Source organism: Lagopus muta, chromosome 16 (genome assembly GCF_023343835.1).
Source record: "Lagopus muta isolate bLagMut1 chromosome 16, bLagMut1 primary, whole genome shotgun sequence".
NCBI classification, from domain to species: Eukaryota; Metazoa; Chordata; class Aves; order Galliformes; family Phasianidae; genus Lagopus; species Lagopus muta.
The window spans coordinates 3,198,042-3,224,826 of NC_064448.1; the positions used below are offsets into that span (position 1 = coordinate 3,198,042).

At 46.5% G+C, this 26,785-nt stretch overlaps 3 protein-coding genes across 10 annotated transcripts; 2 read left to right on the top strand and 1 right to left on the bottom strand.

The window, feature by feature from the left end:
* SNRPB (small nuclear ribonucleoprotein polypeptides B and B1) lies at positions 1-2,729 on the bottom strand. The gene is made up of 7 exons (XM_048962791.1): positions 2,614-2,729; positions 2,377-2,528; positions 1,627-1,738; positions 1,234-1,386; positions 716-854; positions 440-565; positions 1-183 (listed from the first exon to the last, which is right to left on the bottom strand). The coding sequence occupies exons 1-7, from the start codon at positions 2,614-2,616 to the stop codon at positions 146-148; spliced, it is 723 nt and encodes a 240-aa protein (XP_048818748.1). The 5' UTR covers positions 2,617-2,729; the 3' UTR covers positions 1-145.
* Positions 2,703-21,210, top strand: ELMO2 (engulfment and cell motility 2). Of its 7 annotated transcripts, XM_048962785.1 has the most exons (24): positions 2,776-2,877; positions 4,104-4,255; positions 7,832-7,914; positions 8,481-8,607; positions 9,118-9,158; positions 9,615-9,687; positions 10,021-10,071; positions 10,891-11,072; positions 11,256-11,355; positions 11,582-11,733; positions 12,562-12,640; positions 13,266-13,301; positions 15,895-15,945; positions 16,271-16,393; positions 17,017-17,151; positions 17,513-17,617; positions 17,697-17,805; positions 18,456-18,592; positions 18,906-19,069; positions 19,150-19,262; positions 19,545-19,658; positions 19,899-19,981; positions 20,304-20,381; positions 20,899-21,210. In XM_048962785.1, the coding sequence occupies exons 4-24, from the start codon at positions 8,530-8,532 to the stop codon at positions 21,097-21,099; spliced, it is 2,205 nt and encodes a 734-aa protein (XP_048818742.1). In that variant the 5' UTR covers positions 2,776-2,877; positions 4,104-4,255; positions 7,832-7,914; positions 8,481-8,529; the 3' UTR covers positions 21,100-21,210. The 7 variants fall into 7 exon arrangements, with proteins under 7 accessions (XP_048818741.1, XP_048818740.1, XP_048818745.1 ...); XM_048962784.1 differs by lacking the exon at positions 4,104-4,255 and having other exon boundaries at positions 2,703-2,802; XM_048962783.1 differs by lacking the exon at positions 4,104-4,255 and having other exon boundaries at positions 2,766-2,877.
* An 87-nt stretch (positions 21,211-21,297) lies between these two features.
* SLC35C2 (solute carrier family 35 member C2) lies at positions 21,298-26,509 on the top strand. Of its 2 annotated transcripts, XM_048963285.1 has the most exons (9): positions 21,298-21,433; positions 21,505-21,655; positions 23,094-23,157; positions 23,377-23,449; positions 23,618-23,786; positions 24,064-24,147; positions 24,437-24,612; positions 25,332-25,461; positions 25,597-26,509. In XM_048963285.1, exons 1-9 carry the CDS (start codon positions 21,323-21,325, stop codon positions 25,713-25,715), a joined length of 1,077 nt encoding a protein of 358 aa, XP_048819242.1. In that variant the 5' UTR covers positions 21,298-21,322; the 3' UTR covers positions 25,716-26,509. The 2 variants fall into 2 exon arrangements, with proteins under 2 accessions (XP_048819242.1, XP_048819243.1); XM_048963286.1 differs by lacking the exon at positions 25,597-26,509 and having other exon boundaries at positions 24,997-25,448.
* Positions 26,510-26,785: the final 276 nt, after the last annotated feature.

Here is a 26,785-nt window from a genome sequence, read left to right on the forward strand (position 1 = left end):
TCTATTGTTTTCCAACTTTATTAAAAAGGGCAAACTTTACAAGCAGTAAATAGAAAATATACATAGCAAAGTTCAAACAAGTGATACTGCTCAGTATGTTTCCTTATTAGTCTTCTCACAGTTCTAAGGTATGCTGTAGAGGATCCTAGGGCCTTGGTGGACGCATGCCAGGGGGAGGGGGTCCTGGAAATAAAGGAAAAGAGTTAAATATTGAAGAGGTCAGAGGAAGCAAAGCTAATAAACCTGTGAGATCTTTCCCCGTGCACAAGGTGGCCTTGGGCCCCATTTTCAACACTGATAAATCTATTGGCGACTAGCATAGCTGGGGAGCCATTGAAGTGTACCACTCTCCAAATGTCAGTTTTTGTTTTTTTGGTTTTTTTGTTTTGTTTTGTTTTTACATTATAGCTTCTACACAGGTAGGATAACTGCCACTCACCTCTCATTCCTGGGGGTGGTGGTCTCATGCCTGGTGGTGGCATTCCCATAGGAGCGCCTCGGCCAGGTGGCATTCCCATTGGTGGACCCATAGGTGGTCTCATGCCTGGAGGAGGTCCCATCATTCCTTGAACCAGAGAAAAAACAAGTACATTAATTCAGCTGAACGCTAAAGGCCCTAGTGGTATATCAGAATATAATCCTCAAAACCAGCTCTCCATTGCCCATCTGGCCCCATAATGCAGGCTCCCTGCTGTTCCACTGCAGTAAATCCTACCTGGAGGAGGGGCTCCTCTGCTCATGGGGGGAGGAGGACCCCCACGTCCTGGTGTGTATTGAGTTGGGGCTCCTGCTATGCTAGCAGTGGCTGCTGCAGCAGCAGCTGCAACCGTTCCACGACCCTGGGGTGTCATCACCTGCAAACAACATAAACAGGCTCATAGAAAACCATATAACTGGTTTATATTAATAACTTATTATAGCCAAAACTTACATTCTTAATTCCAAAAACTGTGCCAGTCTCCCCTTTATGTTTTAAGTAATGCTACAACCATGTAATACAATTCCCTGAATACCACTTGAATTCAGGAAAACTTTTCTTTCAGCATGAGATGCAGAGTAACTAGGTGGAGTTGGTATCAAAATAAAAAGAAAACCCCACACCAACAAAAGCCCAAAGCTCAAGCATCTTGGTACCAGAAGTTAAGATTACTATTTTTTTCACTTTGCCAATTTTTTGCATCAAACCTTAGAATATACCAGACAAGTCCTTTTTAATGGGCCACGGTATCTCACCTGTTGGGATGGTCCTCCAACTCCTCTGACAGGGCCAGCTAATCCTGCTGGAGCCTGGGGCATGGGTGCACCAGCTGGTACTCCCCTTCCTGCTGCTCTCCCAACTCCAGGTCCTCCAGCAGCTCCAGCAAGAGGCACACGGGCAATTCCAGTCTGAAAACAGACATGCACACACTCAAAAATGTATCAAAGCAGAAGTCCTCAGGTTTTAGGAATCCCCACTTCTGTCCAATCAATATCTGAGGCAGTGAACAGGTGAACTTTCTGCAGTGGAATTTGCTGTGCCTGCAACAGTCACAACAGCACCTGGTAGTCTAGAACATGGCACAATAGCCATTTCTTCCAAGGCTACATCTACCCTTTTCTCCTTAGTTCTGCACTCATTCTCCTTACATCTTTTGGAGGTGGCCCTTCAACTGTCATAGACACCAAGTTTTCTCCTCGCAGCAACACAAGACCAAGGACTCGTTTTTCTTCCCGTTCCGGCTGTTTTGAATTCTTAGGTCTAACAAGAAAAGAGAAAGAAAACATTACAAGACAAAGAAAATCATGTTGTTCTTTGAACGTGCACCTGAATACAGAATCACAGAATGGTTAAATTAGTAGGGACCTGTACAGATCACCAACTCCAACGCCCTGCAGTGCTCAGGGACACTCACAGCTCCATCAGTGCTCACAGCCCCCCAGCCTGACCCGAGTGCCTGCAGGGATGGGGCACCCACCTCATCTCTGTGCCACTGCCTCACCACCCTTATTGTAAAAACTTTCTTCCTTACCTCCAATCTAAATCTCCCATCTATTAGATTGAAACCATTCCCCTTACCCTATCATAGAGGCCCTATTGAAGTGTCCACATCCTCTTCTTTCTTACTGTAAGGATCTTAAGAACGTTAAGAAATCTCTTACAATACTGAAAGATACAGTCTGACTGTTTCATAGCTGAGAATCTGCTATGAAAATAAATTAACACATACCTACCACCCAGGCTAAGAACGCTGAGAAGCCCAAACAGAAGATGAACACCATCCCCGCGGCTCTTTTTCCCCCAGCACGCTTAACGGGCTGTGATGGGCTACGACAGCAGCGCGGGTGGAGCTGCGCGGAGCCGCCCGGGGCTCCACCCGACCCGGCGCTGCCACTCACTTGATCTTACGGAACTCGTCGCAGTCGCAGAGGATGAGGTTCATGTGCTTATCGAAGGCCTTGAAGGTGCCGATGAAGACGCGGCCATCCTGCAGGATGCACCGCATGCGGTAGTCGATGTGCTGCAGCATCTTGCTGCTCTTTCCCACCGTCTGTAAGAAACCACCGTTATACCGCGCGTTACCGCGGGCAGCGGCTCAGCCGGCCCGACCCCCCCGCAGCGCCCGCACGGCTCACCATGGTTGCGGTTCTCTATGCTCTCCCCCGCCGCCGCACAAACGCCTCCCGCTCTACCGGAAGCACCCCCGCACCGCACCGCCACTTCCGCCCGCCCGCACGCGGATCTCTGCCGCCGGCCCCGCCCCTTCCGCCGCGCGAAGGACGCGTTTCCGCCGCCGGCGGGGGCGGTGCTGCCCAGCTGAGGAGGTGCGGGGCGTCGGCGGGAGCGCGGAGCTCGCAGGCGCGGGCGTCGATGCGGGCGCTTATCTGCGGGCCCCGCCGGTAACCGCCGTAGGGAAGGCTGCGCCGGTCCTCGTGGACGGGCCGGGCGGCGCCGAGGGGGCGAAGGGGCTCCGGGGCCGGCGAGCCTCCGCTCGTCCGCGGGGGAAACCCGGCAGCGCCGCCGATGGGGCCGCTTCGCACCTGCGGGGCTCGGCTCGGCGGGCGGGGCCCGGGCCGCGGTCTCTATGGCAGCGCGCGGAGGGACGGCCGGAGGCGGCGGCGCGGGGCCGGAGTTGGAGGTGCCGGGGGTGGAATGTGGAGCGGCCGCGGTAGGGTCGGGTGAACGGGGCCGGGAGCCGCTCTGAGGCCGGGCCGGCTGCCGGTGCCGCCGCCGCCGCTTCCTCTCTGCCCGCGGTCCTTCCCCTCCTGGAGGCTCTGCAGCGGGGCTTCGGCCTGGGGCTGCGAGCCCGCTGCGTGCCGGGCCGACCCGCTACCGGAGCCGAGCGGGGCTGAACATTTGGACGGTGGTTCACCAAAACGAATCTTTCACCCCGTAGGTTGGGGTCTGGCCCGCCCCGGGCTATCGCTGACTGGCGTTACAGCCTTTTTCAGCTCGCTCGACTAATGAAAAATAATAAAGCCTTCTCTCTTTTTGCCTGTTACCACGTTTCTGTGTTTGCTAGGGAGTCCGTGCAGCTGTGCTGAACGTTGAGCCTGGCGCTGCAGCCCGCTCCGCTTTGTGCAGCCATAGATGGCCCCGGGCTTAGGGTACCAGAGGCAGAGATATGAGCGCCTGGTTCAGTGCTTTCTGCAGCGAATTGAGTTTCTTTGCTCGGTGTGTGAGGTAACCTGGAAGGCTGTACGTGGCCCTCAGGTCAGACTGCTGACTGCTGCCCTCTCCTGCTGCTGAGTTAGGAAGGGACCTGCTCTGTAGTCGGTCACTCTGCTAATGGCACCTCCCCTCGTTTGGCCTGGGCTGTCCTTACCACCTGCTGGGGGCTCGCAGGGAATTGGCTCTGATGTTTTCAGAAGCTGTGCGGCCGTGCACTGGTTAACTGGAGGGTTCTACCAGGCAGCTTTTCTTTTTTCCATTGAATGTTCTTTCATCCTCCTCATTTTTATTCTGTGTGCAGCACAATTTGTTCTATCTGTGATGAAAAGAAGATTGAGTTTGTGAATAGGGAAATTCTGTTTAAAATACTCCATTTGTTTTAGCTTGCAGCTTCTCAGAAGTCTCTTGAATAGTGTGTTATAAGTGGCTCTGCTGATTTCTTCTTGCTTTGCAGCCCTGCATTGCTGATTCATATGATGGACCTCACTCTGTAAAAACACAGTGAATTTGCTTCTGATGGATTTCAGTTTGGCTGCTTTCTCCCTGCATAAAGCCTTGAGAATTGCTTATGTGAGATTTTTGAAAAAAATATGCTGTGAGAGACCAGTAAGTAACTGATCACAGTGATTATGTGAAACTGTGGCAACTGCTCCTTCACAATAGCTTCTGAACAGTTGTTTTATCAGATACATCACTGATGTGCAGCAAAATCTCTCTTCTGACATTTAGCATTGTCATCTTATGGCTGCAGACACACAGTAAAATCTTTTCTAAGAACTTGTCAGACCATCTCCTATTAAGTCACTGCCATGAGGTGCTCTTTGTATTCTTAGTCCAGTCTTTATTCTCCTGTATGGAGAGCTGCTGCTGCTGCTGAGGGCCTGATCTGTGCAGGTGCTTCAAGGTGTTGTTTTGTCCCAGACTGACTGAACAGTTTTTACCTTCTTGAGTTTTTAATTCCTCCTTGTTTGGTTATCTGCTCTGTGATGCTGCTGTTGAGTGAAATAGTCTCGAAGCTGTGTTTTATTTGCTAAGTCTGTTATTTTCTGAGTTTGTATGCAGCAGAAAACTGTGGAGTAGTGTTGAAAGTAGTGCAATAGGACTTGATTGGATTCTGTTTTCCCGGTGAGAATCAGAGGAGCTGTGGGTATTGTGTGCTGTCCATGGGAGCTGCAAGTGAGCCCCTGTGGTACTTCATGTGATGAAACATGAGATTTAATTTGTGTGAACAATTTCCCATAACATCAGCGTCTTTAATATGTCCTCAAATGATCGTGTTCTCCACAAGGGAGGAGCCAAACTTTGTAAAGAGCTGTAAGGGCTTCTGCCTGCTGCAGTCTGGGCAGTTCTGCTTTGGCGTGTGAGATGCTCTATTTCCTCATGTGCTGGAACAGCCTTTTTTTAAAGTTAAACTCCTGATGAACTTTCAGTTGCAGCTCACAGTGGAAGCTGAAGTGTATGCGGAAGACTGTATAACAAGAGGCTGAAGGGAGAGGTGGCAATTAGATGCTAATTAATTGTGGATGTATTAGTAAAGCATTGCAGGTCCTGTTAATAGTCTTTGAGCCTCACCTCTTTACTGTGTGTTTGCAGTGCTTTGAATGCTGGATGGTTTACATGGTTTCTAGCCATGAGCTGGTTCATTTGTGGAAAAAGTAATTAGCTGTTGTTCTTGCAAGCTGACCTGAGCGTTAGGGATGGTGTGTGCTTATGCTGCATGATTGTGATTTTTGAGGCTCTGAGGTTTATCACAAACTTCAGTTGCAGCATGGAGAGCAGTGAGTGGAAATGTGCAAACTGCGTGTCTGCGCTTTTAGCTGGTAGATTGCAATCTGTAGGTCTTGCACATTTGGAGCTGTCGTGCAAACTGGCATTTTGTCTGGAGAATCTGAACGGTGCTGTGCTACCACTTCTATGATAGTAATTGCCATAATAGGCTTAGAGAATTAGTTGATGAGCTATGCCTGTTCTGGGCTATTGCTGCAAAAGTCAGGAGAGTCTGAATGATTTGTGTGTGTGTGGTTAAGGGAAAGGAGGCAAGAAAGATTGGCTCCTAGTTTTATTAGGCTCATCTTTGAGACAAAATGGTCAGACAAGTGCAGAGTTGTTATGACCGATGCTAAAGAATTCATTGTTTTGATGGGCCCTCTTGGTTTTGCCTTGATGTTTTGTTGCAGCATGCTTGGATGGTAGAGATGTCATATGTTTAGGATCTTGTGATGTGCAGTATGGCACACTTGGGAGACCTTTTCTGCCCTTGGAAGCAGCAGGTATTGAGCTTCCTCTTGTGAAGGGACTGAGGATAAATGGATGTAGCATAGGCTCGCTATGATACTAACCCCAACAGAACTGTGTTCCTTTAATTCTTAATATAGTTTGGACAAAATTTGCCTCTGAATGAATTAAAAGCTAGAGTCCAGTTTACTGGTTGCAGTGGGTTTGAAAATAGCACCAGCAGCTTTGTATGAGCTTAGGGTTAGAAGCTCTTTGAAAACCTATGTGCTGCGTGTTAACGTGTATCTCTTAGCAAAGAGTAAATTGCCTGAATAAATCCCTCCTTGGAGTGAGAGACAGGAGCACGGATAATCAAAGTTTGAGAGGAAACAGGAATATGTTACCATGTGCTTATGGTGTTTGGAGACAGTGTTTGCAGAAGGCAGCATATACTCCGTGCTTTCTGTTTGTAAGTGAGCCTAGCTAGCTCTGTGGGCTGCACAGGCTTCTTTGCAATACTAATGTAATTGAGCTCTTGGCTAATACTAATTAAGCAGTCTTCCTTTGTGTGACCTCACTGTGTTCAAGTTGGAGTTTATTTTACCTGGTGTGCATTCTCTGAAGGGCAGACTTGTTAAGAGAGAGGTAATTTATTGATTCAGAGTGAATTTTTAAGAGGGAGGTAGCTTGATTGTCTTCCCTCTAGAATTAAGAAGTCAAGTATCAGGTGTATGAAATTGCTTATTAGAGTCAACCAGATGCACAAACAATAGAAATCTTTACATAAATGTTTTTCCTCTCACTGTCCTCCACACACATTTAGCCTGATTGGTGCCCTGAGTCTGTTGCTTTTCCAAGGGCAGCTCTTTTGGGATTTTATTCTAAATTAATCCTGTGCTGCTTATCTGAAAGGCTGGAGACATCATTTTGAGAAACTGGCAAAGCTGAACCTGACTTGAGTGTGTTATGGGTAATTTGACTTGAATCCTGCTCTTCTGCATGGCATCTGCTTGGTCTCAGTCATTCTCTGGGTTCAGAGAAGACATAAGATGTGATCTTGTCAGAAGGTTGTCTCAGGAGGTCACAGCTCTTTTCTAGGCTTGGAGCCAGAGAAAGAAAAGCTGCATTTTGTGCATCATCTTAAAACTCTGAGTCAGGAAGTTGAGTAACCAGAGTGAGAAGATGCTCGTAGGTCTGTGCGTGTGCAGAAGCAGAGAAATCAGTGTGCCTGAGATGTTACGTGTCTGTGAGGTCTTACCAGTCCTTGTTAGGGAAGGAAGAGGCATGTAAGCTTTATTTGTTGAGATCATTTGTGGTTCTCTAGGCCAACATCTTATACAGGCCAGGCACATCTTTTGTGGTAGGCTCAGCAGATTTCATACCCTACTCTGTCCAAGGGCAGTGCAGTCATGTAGACCAACTTCCTGTGCCAAGTACCTCTGCAGCTGCTCAGTCTTTGCTGATCTGTGGAAAGGTCTTCCATCTGTTCTTCCTTTTAGTAGTCATTCTTCTTGCATCAGGAAAGCTCCTAAGGTGGCTGGTGTCCCTTCAGGTCTCAGCCTGTTTTAGCATCTCTTTGATCAAAGAAGTTGTGCAAATATGTTAAGCATGAAACTGCCCCTGCTCTGCATCATCTCACCTCTGTTCTGTTCTTTCTCTCTGGGAAAGCTGAACTGGGTTGCCCCAGCAGGAGGTGTCACGTGAGCTGGGGAATTGTAGTTTGTATACTTACCTCCTTCTGGATTTTTTGGAAATTGAGTGTAAAGAAGAGTCCTTAAGGGCAGGACTTTTGTGGCGTATCAGATCTCATGTCTGGAAGCATGAAGCTGTTGTATCTGAGAGCTGCTGGGGGGAGAGTGTCAGCCTTCAATGTGACTTCCTCCCTGTGTCTCTATGGGAGAGAGTAGGGCAAGTGTCTCCACGTGGGAGGGGGTTGAAAAGGAACTGAACAAGTACTTTTCTTTACAGCCTCTTACTACCAGATGAAGCACAAACCACCGTGTCTGACAGCTGTCTGGGACCAAACCCTGAACACAAGCTTATGCTCTAAGGTAGATAAAGGAGTGGAAGATAGACTTCCAGAGCAGATGCTGAGTTGTCTTTTCTTCTGTAATGGGTGTTCGTATTTTGAAATTAGGGTGTCAGAGGAAGGGAGAGGAATAAAGCTAACTGTGGCTACTTTGCTTAGGAGTGTCTTGAATAGACTGAGATATCTGAAATTGATAACAGCATCTGTGATCACCAGCCCAAGGGAGGGAGGCTATCTGGTCAGTATGCCCCTGCTCTCATGTTCTAGTAGTAGCCAAATCTAGGGAACTCTTGTTTTGTTAGTCCTGAAAACTGACCATACAGAGTGGATGTTAAATGAGAGAGTCAGTCTCCTTTTTGTGTGAGAACTCTGGCAAGCTCTCAGAAATATACCTTAGGGATTAATGTTAGGCATAAAACTTCACAATGTTGTTTTAGTACGATGCCTTGGTCCCTGACATACCAAATGCTTTGTCTATGTTGAATATGCCCAGCAGCCTGTAAGGCTGGTCTTCTTTTGAAGCTTGATGTCAAATGTAACAATTCAAATCATTTTCAGAGAGTTGCTCACTGCTTTTTCTCCTAACAGGTGTGGGGGTTGCATGCTGTTGTGAAAGCACCTGCAGGAGTCTGGAGCGATGCCACCACCTTCAGACATTGTGAAAGTAGCTGTAGAATGGCCAGGTGCCAATGCCCAGCTGCTGGAAATAGATCAGGTGAGATCTTGTAGCTAAATGGAGTAGAAGGGTATTTCTTCCATGCGTTATAACTTTCATGCTGGAACGTAGATGCATGGGAAGTGCTGAGTCCTGGCCTAAACCATTGATTGAGCATCTGGGGAAAAGACCCAGTCAGCCCTGGGAGCACAGGTGAAGGCAATTCAGCTGTGTGATTGGGAGGGGTGGAGCCTGGCTGCCCCTCTCTTAGACCCCATTTAAGGGCTGACTGCCACTGGGGAAGGATCTCTTTCTAGAGGTCCCTCTTTGGTGAAGCTTCCCCTGTGAACCTGGAATCTTCTGATACGGGTGTGCAATCTTCTTTTATTTCTTTTTTTTTTTTAATAGCACCTTTGTATTGTGCTGGTCCTTCCATTATTGTACCTTTGTTGTAATGCCCTTCCCATTGTTCTGATCTGTCCAATTGCTACAGAAACACATAAATGGTTTACTTGTGCTTGAGAGTATAATATGGTTACTGAGAACACTCTCTTTCTCTCTCTGTTTTAGAAAAGGCCTCTTGCATCCATCATAAAGGAGGTCTGTGATGGGTAAGTCTAGTTTCTGTCATGCAGAAAGTCTGTCCCCATGACAGGTGTTGCTGAGGTACTGTGGAAAGTCTTCTGATTGTCAGTGCACAGCTAGCATTGTTCATGTTGCCTGTTGCATTTCTGGCCACAGAATGGGCCTGCGTTTATGTCAGGGAAGAAGAGAAGCTCTAGAAAATAGAGGCTTTGCATCTTTATTTCACTTCTCAGGATATGTCAGTGAAAGCTACTCAGTGTCTCTAAGGCCTGGCAATCTTCTTGCTGTTCTGGAAGTGCAAACATCTACTGAACGTGACTTAGAATAGGCTGAAATCCCTCATGCCAAGGAGAAGTCTTATGCCTTTAGGAGATTTAGTTACCCGTGCTGGGGTTTTGCTTGAATGTTCTTTTCCACCCACCTGTGATCAAGCTGCTGTTCCTAGTTGAGAGGAAGAGGCTTACATATTCTTCCTCTTCCAGGTGGTCACTGCCAAACCCTGAATACTACACATTACGGTATGCCGATGGTCCTCAACTGTACATCACAGAGCAGGTCAGTCTGAGAGACAGCAACGTGTTGGTGTCCCAGGCAAGAGTGGAGGATGCCCTGAGCTAGCATCATGGAGCAATACTGTTACTAATCCTTGAGAGACAGTATCTCTGCTATCAAAAGTACTCACTAGAAGGTGTCGTTCCAGTGAAAAACCTTGCACTTCTCCATTTGCATGCCTGTTGGTGCAAGGACCCAGTGGCTCAATTTCAATAACCTTAACAGGGTTATATGGTATAGGAACCCCTTTACTTCTGCATGCAAGTGTGCACTGTAGATTCAGTTACATCACTTTTCGGACACTTCTCTGTAGTTTCTGTTTCTTTTGTCTTTCAGACTCGCTGTGACATCAAGAATGGAACGATCCTGCAGCTGGCAGTCTCCCCAGTAAGTGCTCCTCACATCCCTTTTTCTCCTAGTGTAATGGGCTTTTCTTTGCCCATTTCTTCCTCTTTCCCCCAGAACTGTAGAGCCCTTAACTTTGTGGATAAATCCAAACAGGCATTTTTATTGCATATCCGAGATTTGTATGTTGTAAGGCACCTGACTCTTATTTTCTCAATTCGAGTGCAGTTGGTATCTATCTGAAAGCAAGAGTACTGGACATCATGTAGAAAGAAAAACAGTAGATAAACTTGATCCTCTGGGAGTTGTTCCTAGTGAATTCTTGTTACTGTACCCTCAGTAGTCACCTTTTGCAGACTTACTGTAGCTTCCTTTTAAAAAAAATTCATAAACTGTCTTGGGCAACTGTCATGGCATGGAGATGAGAACATGTAGACAGGAGGAAGTTACTTGGGCAAGAGATGCTTGGGAAGATATAATTGATCCATGGTTGGGAAATCTTAGAGAATGTCAGATGGGTACATAAAGTGAGCTTGTACTGTGCTTTGAATTGGAGGGGTTTTTTTGAACATCATATTTCTTTAGTGGTTTTGGTCTAGATTTGTATATCTGCTTCCACTCATCTCACCAAGAATAAAAACATTTTCTTTTACATGTTAGGGTGAATACTTTTTACTTGCCTGCCTGTCACCAACAGCAGCCTTTTCTTAGTCCATCTTACAACTGGTGATTGCTGCTACTTACTCTGTCAAATGCTTGCATCTCTCTAGCTTTTTCCTGTCCATGGATGTGTCAGAGAATGTTTTTGATACTGACAGGACTCAGTCTCCAGTCTGTAATGGCATCATCTCTCCTTCCCAGTCCAGGGCAGCTCGCCAGCTAATGGAGAGGATCCAGTCACACAGTATGGAAGTCCGACTTGATGCCATGAAGGAACTGGCTAAACTTTCAGCAGATGTGACCTTTGCCACAGAGTTCATCAACATGGAAGGGATTACTGTGCTGACACGGCTTGTGGAGAGTGGGACCAAGCTTCTGTCCCAGTAAGGTTCCTGTATTCTATAACTCTGGAACAGGGGTATTGATTTAATAAAACAGAGCCTCAAGTAGAGGCAAATTTTGCTTGTTGAAGTAGCGTTAAGCAGCTAACTTTATAGCAAATGCTTGTATAATAGTTGAGACAAAATCTTACTTGTCTGTTGTATTGGTGACTTTTTTTTTTTTAGTTACAGTGAGATGCTGGCTTTCACCTTGACTGCCTTCTTGGAGCTCATGGACCACGGTATTGTCTCCTGGGACATGGTCTCAATAACCTTCATTAAACAGGTGAGTTTGGGTAAAGAGGATGAGTGGATGCTATTTTTTTTTTGTGCTTTGACACAGCTTCCAGGACCAGCAAAATGACTCTTAGATGTTGAATACGAACTGATAGCACAGTGTGATATGGTTCCATCTCAGCTTTCTGAGTCATATTTCCCTTACTTTGTCTCATTCACCACAAGGCTTGCTGGGTGGGCATCTGTTGTTGACCTGATGGTTCATCTGGTTTTAGATTGCAGGATATGTCAGTCAGCCTATGGTAGATGTCTCCATCCTCCAACGATCCCTAGCCATTCTAGAAAGTATGGTGTTGAACAGTCAGACTCTGTATCAGAAGATAGCAGAAGAGATCACTGTGGGGCAGCTCATCTCTCATCTGCAAGTGTGAGTACCCACCAAACAATGGTGTGATGCAAATCAGTTTTGTGAATCTCTGTTAATTTGCAAATATATACATTTATCTTTAAAACATATAAAGATGCTATCTTTAAAGTACTTCTAATATGATGTCTTACTTGAAACTGAGGATTTCTAATGTTTAAATTTAGTGTAACTCAATGAAAAAAAGAAAAAAACTGGGTTGAGCCAAAATGCTGGGGTTGGAAGGCAGTGCCATGCATTTGAGTAATCCTTCCCCATTAGTTCCATTGGCAGAGATAAAAGTGTTCAGTGGCTTCCATTGACATGGAGAGAGAAAAAGGACTTCTCTAGTAAGGTTTCTAGCTGTAGCCATATAACAGACTGCATTACCACTGGGCTGTAGTGATGCCTTTCTCTGCTGAAACTGTCATGCTAAGCTCAGAGGTCTGCTGCGCTTCAGCCCACACAACCTTCTTAGTAATGGAGCTATACAGAAATTAGGGGAAATTTATAGACTGGTCAGACACTGGAATAGGCTTCCTGGTGAGGTGATTGATGCCCCGTGCCTGCCAGTGTTCAAGAGGCATTGGGATAATTTTTATTAACTTTTTATTAGCCCTGAACTGATCAGGCAGTTAGACTTGATGATTTTGGTAGGTCCCTCCCAACTGACTTGTCCTATTTTATTTTACTGGTGATTTGTCAGATTTCAGAGCTCTGCAGGAAAGATTGGATGGCACTAAAGTAGCTTACCTGAATCCTGCTTGTACACTGAAATGCAAAAGAGCAATAAATGTTCTTACACAAAGGGCCTGTTATCATCTTATGATCTTCCCGTTATTATTTCTGCAGCTCAAACCAAGAGATTCAGACATATGCCATTGCCCTGATCAATGCCCTCTTCCTGAAGGCACCTGAGGACAAGAGACAGGTTTGTAGTTGCTTAGTTAAACCCAAATAATGCTTACTAAGTTACTTCACATTTACTGCTTGACTGTTGTGCCTTAAAAATTGCATTATTTGGCTAAAGCAGACCTCAGACCTTGCTAAGAACTTAACGGCATTCTGAAACAGCTGCTTATGGAGAAAAAATGTCCCATATAATCATTTGTTCTGGAGACACGTAAGGATTCTCAGAAATGAATTTGAAAGGCCTTAAGAGACAGAAAAAAATAATCTGCACAGCATTAATTGTTTTTTAAGAAACTGCATTCTGTATGGGAGACCAGTGGAAGGCAGAGGGAGGTCGTGGGTAACGTCCTTGATGTTGGATGTGCTTACTTAACACGCACACACAAAAAAGGCAGCAACAGCAAAAATGCATTTCTGAAGTCATATGGGGATATTTCTGATGGCAAATGGGAGAAATGAAGCACCTGCTCTGAGGGACCCTGTGACATCTCAGCTACATGCAAAATGTGTGTATGTCTGTATTGTGTAGCTTTGCTGTGTTAAGCCTTTCTTCTCCAGTGCCCTGTTTGTGTTTTTATTTTTCTGGACTCAGAGCTAAATCTTGTCTGCTTCTCTTTGTGCCTTTTTTTGCTTTCTGCCATCAGGACAAGCTGCTTAACCCGCTAGACCTGCCCATCACTGTAAGTAACTCAAGGCTGGGGGCTGGTCATGCGGAACCGTAGGCATAGTAGCTCTTCTCTAGTTATGCCTCCTTGTATCTTAGAGACAGTGCATACAAGATTCAGAGAGTGGATGAGCCTAGGGAAAAAGATGGGGGCAGTCCTGGGAATGTGCTCAGATTATGAAGGGGAGAAAAAGATTCAGTAGCATGAGAAAGCTGCATGACTTGGCATGTGCACAAGGTATTAATGATCATACAAGTCTTGCTTTGAAAATTGATACTATACTATAAAACTAATCAGGTGAAACAAATTTAAAACTGGAGACAGTTCTTTAGAAATCTGTGTCTCCTTAAACCTAAATAATTCATTTTTTGCTGAAGGTGTAGCCCCTTCAGAAGGGGAACAATGACCTCAGTAAATTTTGCATCATCATCTGAAATTAATCGATACACTTAACACGTGAAGATGAGAAGGAACATATTCCTCTGTAGGCAATTTAGCCTGGATAATAAATCTCATAGCAAACAGTTCTGTGAGATGTATTACTTTTTTCTTTCCTTGAACACAATACACAAGGCCATGAAGGGCTATGAAGATGATTAAGGGACTGGAGCATCTTTCATATAGAGGCTGAAGGGACCTGGTGTTGCTCAGCTTGAAGAGGAGAAGGCGTAGGTGGATGTATAGATATCTGATGGAAGGGAATAAAGAAGATAGAGAGCAACTCTTCTCAGTAGTGCCTACTGATAAGACAAGCAACAATGTGCACAGTTTAAAACCCAGGAAATTCTGTCTGAACACAAGTGAGGGGAAAAAAAACTTATCTGTGAAGAGTGGTCAAATGCTGGAACAGGTTACCCAGAGATTGTCCTTGGAGATACTAAGAACCTGACTGCTCACTGTGCTGAGCAGCTTCATCTAGCTGACGCTGCTTGAACCAGGTGGATTGGGCTAGATGACCTCAAGAGGTCACTTTCAACCTGAACAATTTTGTAGTGCTGTGACCCCATCAGGCAGTGAAGTGGGTGTTATTGGACTCTGTGCTACACACAGATCCTTTGGCAGTGGTTAGGCTGCGTGTGTGCTCATGCTTCTTACTATACTGTTAAGAACCATTTAAGTGTCTTTGTCCTTCCCACTGTTTCTGTGCTTCAGTCACCTCTTACTTTCTCCCATGTGCAAACTAATTACTTTTGAGTAAGAATTCTTTGTGTTGCATGCATGAAAAAATGTTAACAGCGGCCCTTATTTTAGTAGAATAATGCCTCTTATGAGTCATAGTTAAAAATAATGACTCAGGGCAGTCTGAAACCACTTCCTACTTCATTTAGTTGCTTCTTAAGATACCCTCCACAAAAGCACTGGCTTATTTTGGTTGTAACATGAGTGCTGCTTGACTTGGAGCTGCTGCAGCTTAGCTATCAGTCAGCATAGCACTCTTGTTTTAGCAGGCTTCTGCTTGGAGCAGAAGTGGTAACAGGGACTCAGAATGAGGCTATTACATGTATTTTTACCGTACTACTTCTACAACCTGTCAACAGGGTTGATATGAGCAGTAGGAACAGTCTTGCTGCTCAATCAATAGTATGTTCTGAGTGTATTTGACTAAAACTGCACATCTGCTTCCAGTTCTCCATATGAATTGCATAGGGCTGTGAAGAGATGTGAGACTGGTAGTCCTTTTGGACCAGGCTGTGTATCACCCAATGGATTTTTCTCACTCAGAAATGTTGCTTACATCAGCAAGCTTCTGATAGTGTTCCATCTTGATGTTAGCACTTGTGTTGTTCTCCTAGAATGTGGAATGAGACTGCCAGTATTTCAGGAAGTGAATCTTCACAGTTCACAAGGGAAGTGCAGGTTAGGTTTTTGCAGGTGTATGTGCAAGTGGTCCCAGAACTGAAGGCTTACAGCAAGCAGATACTTGTAACTGTTTGTCATCGTGTCTTGATGGTTGGGAAGCTCTCCTCCTCTGGGGAAGGAAGCCAGACAGTAAAGGAAGCAACAGAAAAATTTCCTTTTATTTTTGTAAACTGGAGCGGTTCTTCAGATTGTCCTTAAATTGACTCCTAAACATCTTTTTAGGAACTGAAACAAAGGGCAGTGCACGTTTTAGAGGGCAGGTTTGGAGATGGATGAGAACTGGACACTGTGTCCTCTGGTCCTTGTTATCTTGGGTGTGAACTTAGGTATAGAAAGATGGAGAATACTTACTGAAGGAGCCTTTTGTACATCACAGGTTCTCAGGGCAACCCACAGTATGCTCCCTGCAGCCATATCTTCTGATACCCAAGTATTGTTAGATGTTCAGTGTTAAGCTAAATTTTCTTCTGTTCTTGGTTTACCTTAGTGCCTTCCTCCACATTAATGATGTTTTGTATGGGAGCCATCCATGAATTGTGCCATGGTAAAGATGACCATTGCATCCCAACTTAACTGCTTGCTTTGTGGTGAGACCCCATGCTAAATTGACAGTCTGTGGTGAAAGCACTTTGTCATTTGTCAGCGCTGTCTCCGATTCATAGGCTTCATTCTTTTCCTCCTTTCTGCGTGATGTGGATTTCTTGCTTATGTTTCACTCATTTTTATTTCATCTCTGAATCTCCAACAGGAAATGGCTAATTCATTTGCCCAGAAGCACCTGAGATCCATAATCCTGAATGTGAGTATGTCTGAAAAGGCTGAATGCCTTCTAATGTTTTCTTAATAAAAGTCTCGCTTGTGCACAGTTTAAAGTCTGCTGCCATCACAGCACTTCAGGAAAGTGAAATTGGATCTACTTGTTCAAAAGGGAGTTACCAGCCTGCTTCTTCCTGCTGTTAGAGAGCATTATCATTATGCTTCTGATGGAATATGAGGTTAAACAGTTGAACCTTCATATGCAGAGATGTAGATGCAACCTGGCATATTGCCTGCAGCTAATACTTCACTGTCCATTTGTATTATATTCATTGCATCCCTTCTCTTTTTTTTTTTTTCTTTTGCAGCATGTGATCAGAGGAAACCGCCCAATTAAAACAGAAATGGCTCATCAGCTGTATGTGCTGCAGGTCCTGACATTTAATCTTCTGGAGGAGAGAATGATGACCAAGATGGATCCCAATGATCAGGTCACTATTAGAGCTGATAGAAAGTAGAAGGGGCCTTATTCTGAGATGCTTTACTGTGCTGAATTTGCAGTAGACTGTACATAAGGTGAAACTGCTGCTCACACTGTGGTCTTTGAGCTTCTCGTATGCTCATGACTGACTTGCCGTGTGCTGTGGGGCTTTTACAGGTACAGTTGTTGCTGGAAGACATGTATTTTCCTGACCAGTGTGATGCTAGCTGTCAAACTGATTCCTCTGCCTCAGTTGAGGGCATGTCCTTTTTCATACTTTTCTTTGCAATGTGCATGGAAGCTGGACAGTTATTAAGAACTCTGTTACTTAAGTATTAAATACATTGCAGTCTTAAACAAGAAGTACCTTAGCATTATCTGAATCCTTAAAGATTGCCTGTAAGTAAACCTAGGGCAGTTAAAGGATAACACAAATGAACATGGTGTAATATCCATTATACTGAAACTTGCCATTTTGAACTGGGTTGCCTCATTTTATGTAATGCCAATGACCTTTGGCACCTCCTTGTGTTCACTGTGTTCACTCTGGAGAGAGGTGGGTTTTGTGTTATGGGGAAACGGTGCCCTGCTGCATGCTTGCATGTTACCATTTCCTTTCCTTCCGTCCCTCAGGCACAGAGAGACATCATATTTGAGTTGAGAAGAATTGCATTTGATGCAGAGTCTGACAGCAACACCATCCCTGGCAGTGGAACAGAAAAACGCAAAGCCATGTATACCAAGGACTACAAGATGCTGGGATTCACTGTATGCACCTAGAGAGTGGGATGGGGTGGAGGGGGAGGAGCAGAAACAGCTGTTTGCTTCACCATGTTTCTATATCTAACTTGTAGAAACTAAACTCAGATTTCCAGAACAGATTATTATGAACTTACTGTTTGGATAAGTGCAAGGGCTCATTAGGCACATCCTCTGAAGATACTTATTCTTGAAGAACTTGGAATTGGCCTCTTTTCTAGAAAGTTTAGATAGCAGGTGTCCTAAGTTACCTGTTGGCTAGATGTGAGGGAGTACTTGATAGGCAGGCTGTTGTAAAATGAATTTGGGAAAGAGTCTCACAACATTTCTTTGGGCTAATTTCTTTGGTTTATTTCTGCACGCTTTGCAGAATCACATCAATCCAGCTATGGATTTTACTCAGACTCCTCCAGGGATGTTGGCATTGGATAACATGCTGTACTTGGCCAAGTTTCATCAGGACACCTATATCAGGGTAAGGAAAGCTGCTGTTCTTTGCAAGTAGCAGCACCTCAGCAACACTTCTGGCTATTTCTTCTGCCTTCTTCCTTTAGATCGTTCTGGAGAACAGCAGTCGAGAAGATAAACATGAGTGTCCCTTTGGACGCAGTGCCATTGAGCTTACCAGGATGCTTTGTGAGATCCTACAAGTTGGGGAACTCCGTAAGTAACATTACCCTGCAGTCTCCTGAGTGCCTGGGCTGATGTTTTCTGGGTTAACATACAGATTGGTGAAGATTCCCAAGCATTTGTACTTTGGTTCTGCCTTGTAAGGACAGGGGTAGCTTGGAATTGCATTGTCAGTTTCCCCATAATACTAATATTGAATTTAAATAAGAAAATTTGTTGTATGTGTTCTGGTTCTTGTTAAAAAACTGAAGCAAGTGGAAGACTCCAGCTTTCTGAAGCTTCATTAGGATGCTGTAAGAAAATCATTCTAGAAACCATCATAAATTTAAAAGTCAAGTAGCTGTGAGAGTCTCAAAAAAGAAAAACAAAGACATTCTAAAGCAATTAGCAACTATAAGAAATTCTGTCAGAGGAAAATGGGAAACAACTGCAAGCAATCATCTGGGGAGGCTAGTCCAAAAGGGTGCATCCATTGCAGAGGCTTGCATGATGAAGTCTGGGGATAGTTGCCATAGTTCCCAACAGACTGCCTATGGGGAGACAAAGCATTGAACTGTCCTTATCTCTGTGAGTAAGTACCATTGTACACCACTGCCTTTCTGTCACTGTGGTGGATTGTAGTTACTTCTATTAGCTGTTGTTCTGTATATTCATGTGATTGTGGTTTCTGTTTATTCCTGAAGCTAATGAAGGCCGGAACGACTATCACCCCATGTTCTTCACTCACGACCGTGCATTTGAGGAGTTGTTTGCCATTTGCATCCAGCTGTTGAACAAGACCTGGAAAGAAATGAGGGCAACAGCAGAAGATTTTAATAAGGTCTGTCAGAGTGAGGAGGCCTTGTAGAATTGTTTGCAGAACGGTGTGTTCACTCATCCTTGGTTGCGTGACGAGTACACTTGGATAAAGAGATGGGGGTGGAGAGTACGTCAGGGCTTCGATGTGGGCTGTAAAGGATAGTCCAGTCTTTATTTGGTATGACCTGAGATCATTCTTTATTTTGGATCTTCAGAGCCACTAGTACACTGACACTCCTGGCCACGGCTACGTTTTTTGATGCCACTGAGCTGAGCCCTAGATCTTTTCTGCCATTAAACAGCAAAAGTGTGACTTCTCACCCTGCCTATTTCAGGTTATGCAGGTTGTGAGGGAACAGATCACACGGGCTCTCCCCTCCAAACCCAACTCTTTGGACCAGTTCAAGAGTAAACTGCGCAGCCTGAGCTATTCTGAGATTCTGCGACTACGCCAGTCTGAGAGAATGAGCCAGGATGACTTCCAGTCACCTCCTATTGTGTAAGCGCCCAACAAGAACAATTCCCTGTGCCTGTTGTTGTCACTAGTTCCTGCTTTACTCTTCCATGTTTGATTGCCAGGGAGCTGAGAGAGAAAATCCAGCCTGAGATCTTGGAGCTGATAAAGCAGCAGCGCCTGAACAGGCTCTGTGAGGGGAGCAGCTTTCGAAAAATTGGAAATCGCAGAAGACAAGGTGAGGTGACAGCGTGTGCTGCGTTTGTTCACGTGAGCTGTAGGCAAAAAGTACCTAATGGATTAACTTGTCAGCAGCGTGTTGCCAGAAAGGGAAGCTGGCAACCTGATCTGTCTGTAGCAACCAGTAGTTTGGAATGGAAGAAACGTGTGTTTCTGAGAATACAGCCATCTCCTCATAAACGGCCAGTAATGCTGAGGAATCAAAGGGGTAGAGAGATTGGTCAGTGGCTGTGAGATCTCAGGTGAACGATCCTGCTCAGCCTGCTCTACTTTTTCTGAGTTCCAGAAAGATTTTGGTATTGTCGCCTTGCTCTGAACCACAAAGTGCTACACTATGGAGATCTGGAAGACAATGCCCAGGGGGAAGTGACCTTTGAATCACTGCAGGAAAAAAGTAAGTCCCAATTACCGCTCTCTGAACACAGTAAGTGTTCTGTGCGTTGCCATCTAGTGGTTCTAATGAGGACCATCCCAGAAAAAAGGATGACTGGCTGAAGCTCCTAACGACCATGAGATACATATTTGACCCTTGCACAAATCCTTTGAGCTCTGTCAGTTGCTTGGCATTTCTTAGAACAGACAACTGTAGGGATGTGCTGTTTCCTCTGTGTGAGTTTTACTTTTCCACTGTTAGTTCCAGTTGCAGATATCAAAGCCATTGTCACGGGGAAGGATTGTCCACACATGAAGGAGAAAAGTGCACTGAAGCAGAACAAGGTAACTGCTCTGTTTTTTGCCTATAAATAATACCTGAAGGTATGGAGATATGAAGGCCAGAAGCAAACATGAAGAGCAATTGGTCTTCTCAATTGGCAACTTCTCATTGCCCTGCTTCAAAACAGAAACAAAAAACAAAACTGGACTTTTTCCATATGATTGAAGTGTGCTGTGAGCTTTTATGCCAGTTGTTGTGTAGGCCACTAATGCTGCTATAGGGAGGTGTACTGAGCTGCAGCAAGACTGCTCTTCTTGTGTGAGCATTCTGAAAGCAACGTGATGTTTTGTTCCATCAGTGAGTGAGAGATTCTTTTCTATTCAGGAAGTGTTAGAATTGGCCTTCTCGATTCTGTATGACCCAGATGAGACCTTAAACTTCATCGCACCTAATAAATATGAGGTAAGAAGCACAGCAATTAACTACAGAATCATAAAATAATTCTTGAGTTGAAAGGAACCCACAAGGCTCATCCAACCAAACTGCTGGCTCCACACAGAAAAAAGCACAATTCAAACCCTTTGCCTGAGTGTTGTCCAAGCTTGTTGAACTCTGGCAGGTGTGTGGCCATGACCACTTCCCTATGGAGTGAAGGGACAGAATATAAAACAAGTCTATTGCAGGAGGCTAAGCACAGTCAGTTGAGCCTCATTGAAAAGGCATTCTTCGTTTTGTCCCATTTAGTCCCTTGTTCCTTCTTACTGTTTGCTATTTGTGCTGTTAGGCCCCACTAGAAACTCGTCACTCCCTGTGGAGCCTTGGGCTCACACTTACCACCTCTGGGTTTCTGACTTAGTTTGGAATCTGTGTGCTCTGCTTTGTTGTTTTTCTGTTGGGTTTTGCAGTTTGCCCCCCTATTTTGGAGCTGTGTAGGGGAATCAATAATGCCTGGAGTTGTCAGCTGTCCTCTTCTCCGCAGTACTGTATCTGGATCGATGGGCTTAACGCTCTCCTGGGTAAGGACATGTCCAGCGAGCTGACAAGGAGCGACCTGGACACGCTGCTGAGCATGGAGATGAAGCTGCGGCTGCTGGACTTGGAGAACATCCAGATCCCCGAGGCGCCGCCGCCCATCCCCAAGGAGCCGAGCAGCTACGACTTCGTGTACCACTACGGCTGACGGGGGCTGCGGTCCGGCCCGCTGGAAGCTCCCGGTGCGCGGCCGTCCCGGGCGTTCGGCCGCCGTGCGACTTTTGTACGAGTTCCAATAATAACCAATAGCACGGCAGCGGCTCCCGGGCCTCCTTCCTTCCGCCCGCCTCAGGCCCCGCCTTCCGCCGCGTCGTCAGCGGCGCGGCCCGGCGCTGCTCCTCGCGGCGCTCCGCGGGGCCCCGGGCGGGCGCATGGGGACGGGCGCGGCGGCGCTGGGCCGGGCGGCGCTGGTGGCGGCGCTGGTGCTGCTCTACTACGGCTTCTCCATCGGCATCACCTTCTACAACAAGTGGCTGATGAAGGTGCGGGGCGGCGGGCGGAGGGGCGGCGGGCAGGCGGGCGGCGGCGGTGACGGCGGCTGTCGGTCCCGCAGAGCTTCCCGTTCCCGCTGCTCGCCACGCTGCTGCACCTCCTGCTCATCTTCGCGCTGTCGGCGCTGTGCCGCGCCGTGCTGCGCTGTCGCTCCGGGCGGCCGCCGCCGACGCTGTCCTGGGCCGAGTGGCTCCGCCGAGCCGCGCCCGCAGGTACGGGCGGGGATGGGGCGGCGCGGGCTGCCCGCGGCTTTGGCCGTGGTTGTGTTGCGTGCGGGATGACGGCAAATACCTCCGGCCGGGGAGGTGTTCAGACGTCGGTAGCGTCTCCCTGAGCCTCTGCTGAACGGACCAAGCCCTCGGCCTCTCCTCGTGGGAGTCGTACCGCTCCGTTCATCTGTTTGTGGGTCTGTGCTGTGCTCCTGCCCTTGTGTTTCCCTTGTACCGGGGGCCCGGTGTCGGGCTGCGGCACCACCAGTGCTGAGTAGAGGGCAAGGATCACTTCTGTTGATCTGCTGGTGACACGTGGCCCAGAGGTGGCTTCCTTAGCAGCAAGGAGGGCACACTGCTGCCTCGTGTTCACTGTGGTGCCCGCTGGGTCTCTAAGGTCTTCTGGAAAGCTGCCCTCCACCCGGGCAGCCCAGCACCACTGCTGCCTGGGGTTGTTCCTTCCCAAGTGTGATTACCTGCCCCTATCCATAGTGAACTTCATTAGGTTTTTGTAAGCAAAGCTCTCTGGCCTGTCAGGATCCCTCTGGGTGACTGCCTGACCCTCTGGTGCATCAGCAGCTCCCCCTGGATTCACGTGGATTTACTGAGTGCCCTTTGCCCCATCATCCAAATCTTTAATGAACATACTGAGCAGGTCTGGACGCAGTATTGACACCTGGGGTATCCTGCTCATTACTGCCCCCCAGCCGCACTCTACCACTTACTGCTGCCCACTGGGCCGTGCTGTGCAGTCAGTTTTTGATCTAGCTGACTGCCCATCCAGCCCATGCTTCAAGAGCTTCATCATGTGTATTTTCTGGGAGTCAGAAGTTTGGGAAGACAGTATCCACGGCTCCCCTCTCATCCATCAGGACAGTGATTTCATTATAGAAGCTTATCAGATTGGACAGGCAGGATTTCCCCTTGCTGAATCTCTGCTGACTACTACACGTGATTTTCTTCTCCTTCACATGCCTGGAAATGGTTTTTAAGAATACCTGTTCCATGAGGTAATCTCAGCCTTTTGCTGTATGTACTGTGCCTGGAGTTGTTCCTTCCCGAGTGCTCCCTGCCCTCATCCTTGTTGAACTGTGTGAGGATTTTGTCAGCAAACTTCCCCAGCCTGTCAAGATCCGTCTGGATGGCTGTGTGAGCCTCTGGTAAACAAGCTGCTCCTCGCAGTCTTCTTCTGAGCCCAGTGTTTCTGTTATATTAGCAGCTTTCTCTAGTTGGAATTTAGTCTTTGGCTTCAACTTGAATCACAGGGAAAAGGATAGAAACAAAGCTGAGCATATCCAGGCTGTGCTGGTATTGAAAAGTTAGTGAGAAAAGAACCTTTTTTTTTTTTCTGGCTCTGCTCTATGTTTGTGGTCAGTTAGCAGAGTTTTCTTTTGTGGGGTGGAAGACAATTAACTTCAGAACGTTTTGTTTGATTCTTCAGCTTTGTCAACTTCCTTGGATATTGGGCTGAGTAACTGGAGCTTCCTGTATGTCACCGTCTCCCTGTGAGTACAGATCTCATCTTCCTTGGGAGTCATCTGGTGGGGTTTGGAAAGTGCTGCTTTGGGGTCAGTATCTGGAGCTGCGTGTGGCCCGGTGGGGTTGGCATGCAGGAGCTGTGTTAGGCTGTCTGGCAGCTGCATAACACTGATCTCCTTCCCAATAGTGCTTCGCTGGGAAGGACTGCATTGGAAGATAATGATAACGTATTTTGGTCTTTGCAGCTACACGATGACCAAATCCTCTGCCATCCTCTTTATCCTGCTGTTTTCACTGCTCTTCAAGCTGGAGGAAATGGTAAGGGGTGCAGTGCTTTGAGGAGGCTGAAACTCAGGTGCAGGGAGGCATGAAATGCATGAGAAACATAATCGGAGCAAGAATGCTATTGCGTGGATGACTGAAAGAGTTAACTGTCTGTTCAGCTCTAGGAGACTTGGTAGTGATTTTGTGTTTGCTCTCACCCAGAGGGTGGCATTGGTGCTGGTGGTTGTGCTCATCGCTGGGGGGCTCTTCATGTTCACCTACAAGTCCACGCAGTTCAACACACAGGGGTTCATGCTGGTGCTGTGTGCCTCTTTCCTTGGGGGTGTTCGCTGGACTCTCACACAGATCCTTATGCAGAAGGCTGAACTGGGTATGTAAAGAGCAGGAACTGGGAGGCGGTGCTGGCAAAAGGTGGGGAATAAGGAGGCTGTAACTTAACTGCAGAAACAAAGCCCCCTGTGTAAGGGACAGCGTTTGAAACCTGGGATGGGGATCATCTGTTGGTGGGTAATAGGGATTCTTTGGCCTCTGCAGCAGCATCAGCCTGGGCATTGCAGAGAAGATTTGTATCTACATGTAGTACTAATAGCTCGAGGAACTGTTTACTCTGTGGCTTCTTGTTACCATTATTGATTCTCTTCTTGCAGGGCTCCAGAACCCCATTGATATCATGTTTCACCTGCAGCCACTCATGTTCCTGGTGCTCTTCCCTCTGTTTGCAGTGTTTGAGGGTGCGTGAGTTAATTAGGAAAAGCAGGGGTAGCTTAATAGAGCTGTTGGGAGTTTGCTTAGCTGATTCAAGATGATTCATGCAGAGAAGTGAACATCTGTGAACTTTACAAAGCAATCCTGGAGTTACAAGGACCAAGATATAATTGAAGTAGAATATCACAGAGCACATAAGAATTGTAGCTTGCCACGCTTGTGGAAATAAGGGGAATACTCAAGCTCAACTGAGCCTTTTGGGGGGGGCCCTGGGGGTTGGGAAGGGTTCTCTGCTACTCACTTTCTTGTTCCTAGGCCTGCCTTTGTCCATATCAGAGAGGCTCTTCCATTTCCATGAAGCAGGAGTGACGTTCTGTATGGTAGGAAAGCTGTTGTTGGGTGGAATTCTTGCCTTTGGTCTAGGCTTTTCTGAGTTCCTCCTGGTTTCCAGAACATCTAGCCTCACCCTTTCTATTGCTGGCATTTTTAAGGTAAGGCATGGTTCCTGTTCTAATACTAAAGGGCAAGTACTGAGTCACCCCTAACGAGCCTAATGTGGTGGGAACTTCCTTACAGCCTCAGAAGTCATCTCCTATGATTTTATTCTCCTCACGCAGGAACTTGATGCTTTGACTTGCTGTCTTTGCAGTGAGGGCTCGTGTTCCCTGCTGCTCTGACAAAAAAGGGCAGAGAAATTAAATATGTTAAGATCCAAAGTTTGGTGGGATCTGGGAGGAGCTAGAATGTATGGGCCTCATGAGTGATGGAGGGTGTGGGAGGGAGGAGAGTTAAGAAGAACGTTTTCTTGCATCAGACCTGGATAAGGTCTGGTAAACCTTACCCCCAGGTAAACCTCTGGTTTATCCTTACCCCAGGTAAACCTCAGTCTGGTTTGCCATGTTCTGTCCTTCCTTGGCGAGTGCAGTGCATGTACTTCTGAGCTAGTTGGTGACACGTGAAACTCAGCTATGTAGTAAACCTATAACTTCCAGATTAGATGAGTATTTCAATCAGGGGATGTAAAACCCCCACTCCCAGTTTGACAGGTCGTTCTGATTCTGGAATCTGTTTTTAGAACTTTCTACACATGCAAGAACACTTGGTGGAAATCAGCAGCCTGACATCTTGATTTGGGCTTGAGCTGCAAAATAACTTATTCACATCACGTCAGGCCCTGTGCTGCCACTTGTCGTGTTTTTTCTTTTCACAGGAAATCTGTGTTTTATTCCTTGCCACACACTTGCTGGGAGACCGCCTCAGTCTCTTGAACTGGCTTGGCTTTGCTGTCTGTCTGTCAGGAATCTCCCTTCATGTCATTCTCAAAGCCGTAAATTCCAGAGGTGATTCTGTTTTCAATACCTTTGTGTTTCTCTGTAGGCGTTTTTACAGTTTCACCAGGAGCTGCACCTGATTCCAGCTGCTTGCCAGCAGCAGGGTTGAGCTGCCTTGTTAGTAAACGAGCTGTCTGCATGCAGGTGAGAAAACACTGAATCTACACAAAGAGACACACTCTGAGCCTGACCTGGAGCTGCTGCTGCACCACAATGAACATGGGGAGGAGGAAGAAGATGTTGGAACCCTACAACAACACTGAGTGAACGTGAAGCAGAATCCCCTGCTCTGTACTTACCAGGTCTGTCTGACAACTGCCTAGGAAAGAGGTCCAAGATTCTCTGTCTTTGACTTTCCAAAGGGGAATGAGGGTCCAGTTGGGAGTCCTGCTGTTGTACTGCGGTGTGAATGCTGCACAGAAAGCAAGGAATACGCTTTGCTGGAGAGCAGACTTGGAAGATGAATCCCAGTTCAGCAGAAGTGAATGGTGAGACTGGGAAATGCTATAGAAAACTTTCTAGGGAATCCTGAAGGCTTTATATTGACATTGTAAACCATGAACTGCGGATCAAGTATGGACATATCTGGACTGCAGGCTGAGTGGTTCCAAGATGGTTTTAGTGGTGTTTAGGCTTTAGCTCCAAAGAGGAAGGTAGGTGCATCTTCCTGTGCTTGTTTTGTGGTTCTGGCAAATGGGAGCTCCTGTCTTTGTGGGAGCAGGTAATTGCTCCCACAATAATAATGTAATGATAATGTAATTCCCAAGACTTGTCCCAGTGAGAAAGGGCCTTTGTGCTTGGTGACCTTCATGTATGTATGTAAGAGAGGGATGCTTACCTATCTGCTGGTATTTGGGACCAATTAAATTCAGCCAAATTATGTTGGGCAGAGAAAGAACGAGGGTGCAGGGAGTCCTGCTGGCCCTACAGCCAAGGTGGCAGAGGGTGCATTTAGCTTGAGCAGTAAGCTTTTCAGAAAGTATGTGAGTATTTTTTATGTCTGTTTGGTTGGTTTTGGTGGTTTGGTTTTTATTTTCAATAAACTAGTTTTCTGATTCCCTACTGTCTGCACATTATGTAGCTGTGCTTCAGCAAGCAGAGATCACTTCTCTTTTGAACTCTCTCTCAGACCCACGGTGTCCTTTCTACTGCATGCCCAATTGATTTGGACAAATACTTGCTCATCAGCAGGTTGCTTGACCTCTAGGATTAGGGGTCCTGTTTGCCAGCTGAGGAGGATTTGTCTACCTTGATGTGCCAACAGGACCCTATATCCTAAGAACGCGTAGTATTCTGTTTCACTGTTGGAACCTTATGTCTGCCCCAGTGGTTT

Coding starts and splice junctions, on each gene's coding strand:
- SNRPB (XM_048962791.1), bottom strand. Junction 1,739..2,376: donor GACGAGTTCCGTAAGATCAA/GTGAGTGGCAGC, acceptor TTTTCTTGTTAG/ACCTAAGAATTCAAAACAGC. Junction 1,387..1,626: donor AAGGGCCACCTCCAAAAGAT/GTAAGGAGAATG, acceptor GTCTGTTTTCAG/ACTGGAATTGCCCGTGTGCC.
- ELMO2 (XM_048962784.1), top strand. CDS start 8,530: ATGCCACCACCTTCAGACATTGTGAAAGTAGCTGTAGAATGGCCAGGT. Junction 10,072..10,890: donor TGCAGCTGGCAGTCTCCCCA/GTAAGTGCTCCT, acceptor TCTCCTTCCCAG/TCCAGGGCAGCTCGCCAGCT. Junction 19,982..20,303: donor GTGCACTGAAGCAGAACAAG/GTAACTGCTCTG, acceptor TTTTCTATTCAG/GAAGTGTTAGAATTGGCCTT.
- SLC35C2 (XM_048963285.1), top strand. CDS start 21,323: ATGGGGACGGGCGCGGCGGCGCTGGGCCGGGCGGCGCTGGTGGCGGCG. Junction 21,656..23,093: donor CCGCCGAGCCGCGCCCGCAG/GTACGGGCGGGG, acceptor TTGATTCTTCAG/CTTTGTCAACTTCCTTGGAT. Junction 24,148..24,436: donor TCTGTTTGCAGTGTTTGAGG/GTGCGTGAGTTA, acceptor TCTTGTTCCTAG/GCCTGCCTTTGTCCATATCA.